Source organism: Bactrocera neohumeralis, chromosome 3, assembly GCF_024586455.1.
Source record: "Bactrocera neohumeralis isolate Rockhampton chromosome 3, APGP_CSIRO_Bneo_wtdbg2-racon-allhic-juicebox.fasta_v2, whole genome shotgun sequence".
Classification (NCBI taxonomy): domain Eukaryota; kingdom Metazoa; phylum Arthropoda; class Insecta; order Diptera; family Tephritidae; genus Bactrocera; species Bactrocera neohumeralis.
The window spans coordinates 27,691,419-27,700,915 of record NC_065920.1 but is presented as its reverse complement, the minus strand read 5'-3'; the positions used below and the strand labels follow the sequence as shown (position 1 = coordinate 27,700,915).

The 9,497-nt window shown below is 30.6% G+C and overlaps 1 protein-coding gene across 3 annotated transcripts in view; it reads left to right on the top strand.

Moving 5' to 3' along the window:
• Nucleotides 1–9,072, top strand: part of LOC126753317 (uncharacterized) — a 10,641-nt gene extending 1,569 nt beyond the window's left edge. Inside the window, exons 1-4 of one of the 3 annotated variants that reach the window (XM_050464672.1) lie at nt 1,877–1,995; nt 3,300–3,401; nt 7,696–7,869; nt 8,582–9,072. In XM_050464672.1, coding sequence (XP_050320629.1) covers nt 3,341–3,401; nt 7,696–7,869; nt 8,582–8,742 — 396 coding nt within the window. In that variant the 5' untranslated portion in view covers nt 1,877–1,995; nt 3,300–3,340 and the 3' untranslated portion in view covers nt 8,743–9,072. Of the gene's footprint in view, nt 1–1,876; nt 1,996–3,299; nt 3,402–7,012; nt 7,187–7,695; nt 7,870–8,581 lie in introns of those variants that run through there. The other 2 variants (XM_050464670.1, XM_050464671.1) reach the window with 2 other exon arrangements.
• The last annotated feature ends 425 nt before the right edge of the window (nt 9,073–9,497 follow it).

The window sequence follows — 9,497 nt, the reverse complement described above, 5'->3', positions numbered from 1 at the left end:
ATGTAAATGACGTATAATGAAATCTCGATTATCACTTTATCATGCGAGAGTATAAAATGTTCGGTGACACCCGAACTTAGCCCTTCCTTACTTGTTAATGTAAAAGTTAATGTATTTGTACTCTTCACCATAACCTTTCAAGAAGATTTCAGTTTAAGAAGTTTGCATTTTGCACTTTTCCGATACTAAATTCCAAAACCAATCGTCATAATACTCAGAAAAATAACTGAATATTAATCACATTCAGATATTCTTAAGCACTCATTCATCAAAAATCAAAATTTCTTTAACATTATCTGATTCAAGTGTCGATCAATTAGCCATTAGCCGTCTTGCCATTAGAAGACAAAAAATCGTTCCTCCATAAAATTCTATACTTAACAGAAATTTGTAAAGAGCTTTTTTAAAAAGCTCTTATGTTACTACCATGGTTTTCAAACTCTCGACTGCACTTGATCCAGAGAACATAAAGACATAGGGAAGGTGCATATGTATGTTTGTATGCTTGTGCATTATTTGTTCGGCAATGTATACAAATATATGTACATATAAATATATATGAATGTATGAACAGGCAGATCAATGCGCGAACATGTAATATGTATATTGATAAGTGACGAAATCATGATTTGAATTTCTGAACGCGCACATGCGTATAACTACATACATACATTTATGTGATAATAAGATTATGATATGAGCATATGCAGAGACATAAGATTAATATGATAGAAGATGTACAAACATACATAGATATTAATTCGTCACGGCCGCCTGGATGTCCGTAATCGACTCAAAATGGGTTTCTTTGAGGGATGCCGGAAAAAGAGAAAGGGAATTTCAAGGTCATAGGTTTACCACAAGCGCGGCAATAAAAGCAGTCTCATTACTTATGGGTCAAACCTCGTATTTGCACCCTGAACTGGAAATCATAGTCTACCACGAAGTTGGTAACAACCAGAAGAAGACATTGTACACCACATAATACCATATATATAGTATGTTCATACATATATAAATATGTACATAAATGATCAGTGTGACGATCTGAGTTAATTTTGAAGAAATTTTCCAGTTCGGTCCCCTCATATAGCTCATATACAAACTTAAAGTTTAAAAGTAAGTTCTTGGGCAACTATTTCATTTGAGGAGATTTTTTCATGAAATTTGGCATCGCTTAATATCTAAGGAAACGGAGCAATCACCGAACAAATTACTGAGATCGAACCACTATGGCATATAGCTGTTATACAAGCTGATCGATCAAAATCCAGTTCTTGTTTGGAAAGCTTTTTTATTTACGGAGACATCTTAACGAAATGTGGTACGGATTATTATCCAAGACAAATGGTTCAGAACGGATCACTATAACATATAGCTGAAATGCAAAATTTCTGATCAAAATAAAGTTTTTGTAAAAAATATATTTAAGTATATGTGGATAGCTCGATTTACGCTATATTCCTATTCTTATATTTGCTGTTTATTTGAATAACTTTCGACATTAACCAAGGTCTAACTAACTTTTTAATATAATTTATTATTATTATTTTTTTATGTGAAATTTTTTTTATATTTTCTAATGCTTGCGCGATTTTATGTGATCTGACTTTAAACATTAAATAATTTAGTAAATTTAAAATACATAATGGTATCTATATATTTATATGTATATGTATCTAAAAATTAAGTCTTACTTTTTGTCCAGAGCAAACTCCTAAACTAGTGACTCGATTTTAGTAAAACTTAGCATACTGTGTTTACTTTGAATCAATTTCAAAGATAGCATAGTTTATATAGGGGAGAAAGCTGTGTTGTGAACCGATATGAAAAAGTTGAATGTAATAGTCAGTTTTTTTCATGTGTAGTTGTGCGCTTAATAATGCCAGCAGCTAGCAAATCAGTAATCCAGTTCGATGCTTGGGTACCCATGCCGCCACAGTTGCGCCCGTGTCGTGCTACTTACAAGACGTCTTTAACGCAGTGTTCTCTCAGGTTAGCCAAAAAGGAAGTGTGGTGTTGTTTTGTTTGATAAAAGAAATTTTATTCTTCTGTTTAACAAGAATTTTTTTAATGTTTTCAAAATAGTATTTTTTTTTTAAGTTAACAGTTTTAAAAAATATTAAAATTTTCAAAAATTAAATGTTCGTTAAGTTGAAAGTGTATGAGTTTACAATTCATTAAAGCTTTTGAAAAATGTTAATGTGAAATTTAATAGCGATTTTTTGTTTTTACTGAAATATTGTTTTATATTTAAAAAAAAAATTCCAATTAAAAAAAAATTAACAAAAATTTATTAAAAAGTTGTTGGTTATTCTTTATTACCAAAAAAAAAACTAAATTAAAATAAAAAAAATTATAAAAATATTTAACACCAAAATTTTTATTATCAAAAATTTTCCTTTTTTTCAATAAAAATATTAAAACAATAAAATTAAAAAAAAAAATGGTTTAATTAAAAAATGTTTATTAATTTTTTTTATTTGAAACAAAAACAAATGAAAAATAAAAACCAAAAATAAATAAATAAATTAAAAAAACAAAACAAATTTAATACAAAATTTTTATTATCGAAACTTTTCCTTCTTTTTAATGGTAAATCAATATTTTTAATAAATAATAAGAAAATAAAACTAAATTAAAAAAAATGTATAAGAAAATATTAACGATAAAAAATTTAATACAAAAAATTTTGTTATCAAAACTTTCTCTGTGTTTAATAAAAATATTAAATGTTAATTAAATTATATTATTAAAAAAAATTTAATTAAAATTATAAACAAGATAAATTTAAAAAAGAAATTTAATACCCAAAACTTTATTATAAAAACTTTTTTTAATAAAAATATTGAAGCAAAAAAAAAAAATATTAGAACAATGTAAATTAAATAATTTAAGTAAAAAATGTTAAATTAAAATAAAAAAAAAATAATTAAAAATTTAATACAAAACGGTTTATTAAAAAAATTGATAAAATTTCCTAAAACGTGTTGAACAATGTGACTTAGTTTTTCTCTTAATATTTTAGGTATAGATATTTTAATAGGAATTTTTTTATTTATTTCATGTCCTTCATTTTTTAAAGCTAAAATTTTTTTATTCCACTTAATTTGGTTAAAATTTCACGCCATTATTTTCTATATACATATGTACATATCTACATACTTAAGTCGTTATAAATTAAAAAAAAATTATTGACATATGCATATATGTAAAATATATATATATATAAACATACATATATTTATATATAATATAAAATCTAAAGTTTCCGCCTTATTATTATTGCTTTCAAATAGATTTCTTACACAAACAAATCAAAACAATTAACAAAACAAAAATGGTTTCTGCTGTAAAATCATTGTTGGCTATTGCCGTTATCGCCAGTGTTGCATGTTCAGGTGAGTGCAAACTTTTTACTGTTAATGACACCAAAAATAATTATACGTAGCATTAAACTTAAAATATATAAAATAAATTAAAGATATACCATATATAGAACTCATTTATATTATAAAAATTACATGTCACATTTTGTCCGGGGTAAACTCCTTAACTACTGAAGCGATTTTAGTAAAATTTAGCACACTGTGTTCAGCTTGAACCAACTTAAAAGATAAGACAGTTTATACAAGTATAATAATTATGTTATATATAAAACAAATCTTAATTAAAATCAATACAATAATAAACCTAAGCTAAAATAAGGCCATGAAAAATTCATTTTTTTTATTGACAAATATTTGTTTCAATAGCTTTTACAATTGAACAGAAAGTACAATAACTTAAATTCTTGCACCGGCAATAACGTGCTCGTCCATATTCCTTAAATAATATTTTCATTTTATAGAATAATTCATTATAATCGCACTCAATGTATACCCTATTTCGCCTATAATCGCGTAAGCGGTGTCTACGCCAACAAAGAAGAAGAAGCCACAACAACGTGCGACCGCATCTAGTAATAATGTAAAAACAAAATTATATATGTATACTTATGTACATATGTACATAAGAACAATACCATCTGATCAAATTTGATTCGGTTCATTTAAAACGAATATGATGTCGAAACTATCCAAAATGCCAAAGAATGGCGCTCCAAAAATGAGCCGAAACCTAAAAACCAAGTCAAAATCGGTGATAAATAAAGTTGATGCACATCGTTTTATTTCATTGTGGTGTTAATTAAAATAATACTTGGCAAGGTGTTTACGTGAAGCAACTAGCCATAAACGTCCGGATTTCTACACAGTTACATATGTATGTACGTCTTATCCTAGCATAATTGTGACTGACATTTTGACTAAAAACGAAGAGAGAGTCAACGCACAGCCAACGTATTCACCAAATTAGGCACCCTGTGACTACTTTCAATGCGAATTTTCCTATGGGATATACACCATAACTCCATTGAAGCCATTAAAAATAATACGCCGAAAGTACTTTAGACTATGGCAGACACTTGTTATATATAATCCTCATAACAAATGTTTGGAAAATTGGTTTAAGCCTTGAGATGCTTATATTGGCTCAAAAAGAGCAAACTTTAAAGGCGATAAGAAAGAGTTGTATTAAAATAAGTGACATTCTTGTTTTTGGTCTGTTAAGTTTGTTTAGATGGGTGTTTTACAAGGTCTCCGACATGTCTCTCTGGTTATTACAAACTTCGTGACAAATCCTCTTATATACATACATATATGTATATATGTATATGTATATATTGTGTTTTTTTTTTTGAACTAATAACTTTTTTCAGTCCCATCATGAATTTTCCTTGGAAATATACTACAAAAAAATACCTGAAAATTTGAGCCCTTAATATTAACATTAAGGACTGGATCAAGGCATGTAAAAATTTTCCATTGAAAATACACGACAATCGTGATTTTTTATCTTAAAATTTCTATTGCTCAAAGGCATTTTATGGCATCGCTTTGACTTTAGACACATATTCCTCAGAATTGTATACTCTACAAAAGTGCTCTTTGCTTCAAAGTCGAAACTCACACCAGCGAGGTAGTACCGGACTCTAAACCTGAATTTTCCACGAAATTCGAATTTTTTTGTATATATCTCTTAAATGACAAAAGCTATAGAAAAAATGACAAACTTGTAGGAAATTTTATTTGCTACAAAAAAGGTTCGAGGTCAAAATCGCAATCATTAATACTTCTCGAGATATTCGGCTTTTTAAGTAAGGCTTTATGGAATATTCATAGATGGTATGTAATAAAAAAGCTATGAAAAATGCCTTGGTACAGTCCTTAATGTTAATATTAAGGGCTCAAATTTACAGGGAATTTTTTTTAGGGTATTTCCAAGGTAATTTCATGATGGGACTGAAAAAATTGATCAGTTAAAAAAAAACACCCTAGTATTTATATTTCTTCATAACTTAAATACATATTATAATTAAATAAATTTTTTCATAATTCAGTAAAAAGATTTGTTGACGCTTAGTTGAGTCACCATAATGAGCAAAAAGTAATAATTCACATTACTTTGACCTTACAGAGATATGAGCAGTTCATATCACCTTCAACATATAAGCTTATATAACTAAATATATATATGAACTATATATATGTATTTTTATGTACTTAATTTTGTACAATCCATAAGGACTTAGATGTAGTCAGAGACATAAACAAATTACTATTTTAATCATCTTTTTTCAATCAATTATTTGACTCTAATTTTTAGCACCATTGCTTAATTTCCTTGACAGAAAAGTGAAAAAAATGTAATTTAAAGGTAAAAGCTGTTTGTTTTCATCCTCTGGTAACAAATTTTCAAACATTTTTTTTCATATAAAAAATTAAATACTTATTAGAATTTTTACTGCTACAAACATACATTAATAACTTAGAAATTTTGAAATTTAAAAAAAAAAATTTAACTCGGCCATTACGATGCCATTTCCGGTGACCCTTCGGAAATGCGTTATCCGAGTTATCCTGCCAGGAGCATCTAATGTGAAAAAATACATGGTTTAGTTAAAATCTAACTTAGACAAAGGAAACAAAAAAGAAACAAAAAATTGGATTTTTGACAGACATTTTTACAAAAAAAGAAAGTTTCAGTGAAAATTTCGCGACAATTTTTTTTTGCTTCAAATACTTGCAATCGAAAAAAGTCCTTCGTCCAAGTCTTTAAGAATTATATCTCAAAGATCTGTGTAAAATTCCAGGAAGATCGGTTGAATAGTTCTAGAAAAATATTCGAGGAAAACGCGTTTAAAACGGCGCATTTAGCCTAGCTAGCCTCGAACCCACAAGTTCTCAAAACTTTATCTCCGAAACTATTACTCGGTTCAACTTGAAAATTTAGGACAATATTCTAGAGGTGTTATAGAATTTAATAACATTGTAAAACATTCGATTTTTTGGAACCTGAAAACCCATGTAATCCTTAACCATCATCAATCCTTGGATATTCAACTAAAATCGACCGGACAGAAAAATAAGTTTATTGGTAGATAGTCTAGTGCCTGATCAAAGTTTTCTTTATTTAACAAAATGACGGCTTCAGGAAAACTTCTGCCAGATTTTAGGAAAAAAACAATAGATAATCGTTAAAGAGTCGAAATAAAAAAACATTCAAATTAAAAAAATTCGAAATAAAAATTTAAACTAAACAATCTTCGCGCTACAGTCGCGTCAATTCAAAAAACATGAAGTTTTACTCGAACAGTCCAGAGTGCCCCAGAACGTTTTGCTACATATTTAATTAGTCGAAGAGTATTTGTCGGATTTACTTTAAATTTTCATAGAATATTACTAAGCTCCTAACTTTAAGCAAATGCAAAAATAAATCGGTTTTATTTTTTAAGTCTGACTACTCCTAACCCCATAATCTACCAAGCTTTCCACCCGGAGTATGCAGTTACTGCATTCAAATAATAATAATATGAATACTAATTTACTTATGTATATGTATATATTATAAGAAAATACAATTCTATAGTAAGTGCCATCAATAACAGCTAACGCTTCTTCTCTCTCCGCAGCCTTTGCCGTGCAATGCTACATCTGCGACTCGGTCACCAATCCCAAGTGCGGTCAGAAATTCGAGGCCAGCGATGACATGAAATACGATTGCGCACGCGTATCGCCGCCGCGCTTCCTGCAGAACTTCTTCAACGTGCACAACGCCACTGGCTGCATGAGGAAGGTGCTCGACAGTAAGTAATGGATATCCGAAAACAGAAATGGGAAAAAAAATGGTGAATTCGTACGCTGAACACACACGCATATTTTTACAAAAGACGCAATTACGGTGAATGGCATACATATGTTCGATACATTTTTTTAATATGTGTATATTAATTTCACCTTTTCATGACACAATTTTCTCCGGAGAAAAGTCATAAAATTGGTTACCAGATTTGCGCGCTTTAGACTATACGTCAAGTCTAAAGTCTACAGAAATAAGCCAGCAACTAAGGTGACCATTTCCGAAAAAAGAAAAAGTTGCCCAAAATACATACCACCTAAGACATATCAACAAAATGCAAAAATTATCATCAAAAAAAATGTTGAAAATTGTTGTCAGATATAATAACCAATATATAACCGATATAATATGAATACTAATTTAGCTGTATTTGTATATATACATATGTATTATATGAAAATACATTTCTATAGTAAGCGCCATATACAACAGCTAACGCTACTTATCTCTCCGCAGCCTTTGCCGTGCGATGCTACATCTGCGACTCGATCACCAATCCCAAGTGCGGTCAGAATTTCGAGGCCAGCGATGACATGAAATACGATTGCGCACGCATATCGCCGCCGCGCTTCCTGCCGAACTTCGTCAACGCGATCAATGCCACCGGCTGCATGAGGAAGGTGCTCGACAGTAAGTAATGGATATCCAAAAACAGAAATACAAGAAACATGTGAGAAAAAATACCGCATGAATTCATAATTCTTCTCACACACTAACAATACGTGCATATACATATATATTTACATATATACATATATAGGTTTGTACTCTTGTGTATAGGCATTAAGGGGGTTTTGTATGTGCTTTGCGCCGCGTCTTTATGTCATCACGATAAACTGTTATTGCGCATTAACTTCTAAGCGAAGCTCCCAAGCAAGTCGAAACCTATAACCGGTTGCAAACCGGTTCTTATCGGCGCCTTTGTGCGCTGTAGAATTCTCGTAATTGCATATTTACACACATACTTACATATTGTCTCTAATTAAAACGAGCATTGCAAATAATTGCGAACTAATCTCTGCAATGCATATTTATTTTGAAAGTGAAATTCAAAGTGCATTTAACATGGCAGCTGGTGAGGGTATATACTGTAAGTACATACATATAATCACTCTAATATGATTCAAAAAAAAATTTTTTTTTTCGTTTGGTACTCTGAAAAATAGGTTCCTAGACACCTCAGTCCTTGAGAACTTCTTGAAATCGATAAATTTATTTAAATTCTAGATTCAGCAGCGGATTTATAAAAAAATGTTATTGCATTAGAAGTTTTATGGACAAACAAAAATTATTGAAAACCCACCATAAATAATAAAATATTGTACTTTTTCTATCTTTTCAGTTACCGGAGATCCCCAGGTCATCCGTGGCTGCTTCTATGGTGATGTTTCGAATACGCAATCCGGCTGCCAGGCCGATCCCTCTTTGCCATTCGTGAAGCAGTTGGCGTGCGATATTTGCACCGAAAATCTCTGCAATGGCTCCAACGCCACAGCCCCATAGCCGTCGCCATTGTACTTTTCTTCGCATTGGCACGTATGCTGTCCTAAGTTGTTGGGTCGCCACTGTAATCTGCGCTGTTTGACAAAATACCATACAAAATTTAGTATAAGACCTTAACTTCTCTAGCAAACAGCGTTCTAAATCTCGATACTGTATTCTTAGTGTAGTGTACTCGTAGCTTTGTGCATTTTATTTGATCTATTTACAATCATTCGGCGATGGATTGCGCCCGGAATATGCGATTATATGAAAACACACGCAACAAGTGTGTATATTTAAGTGCTCTTGTATGTTTTTAATTTTATTAAATAAAATATGTGTAAATTGTAATTTTTTCTATCAGCACCAATTGTTGAATTCTTTTAGGATTTTTTTATTATTAAATTTTATTTAAGATTCTAATAATTCCGAGGTTCCCTAAATGTTTATTATCTTTCCAAAAAAATATTCATTGGTATTTATTTGTTAAAGATTATCTCTTTCAAATATTGACCGTCTTTCCGTTGAGTGGTGACTTTGCTCCAAGGCCTGAATAGAAGCGGTATTGTGCGCACGTACATATTCCCACAAGAAAAAGTCTAACAGTGTGATATCAGACGATCTTGGTGGTCAATCGACCAGCCCAAAATGTGAAATTATCTGCTCACCGAAGTGTTCTCTCAATAAATCCAAGGATTGATGCGATATGTGATGGGAAGTGCTGTCCTGTTGAAGCCAAATGTCTCCAAATAGTCGGTTATCATGGAGCGATAACG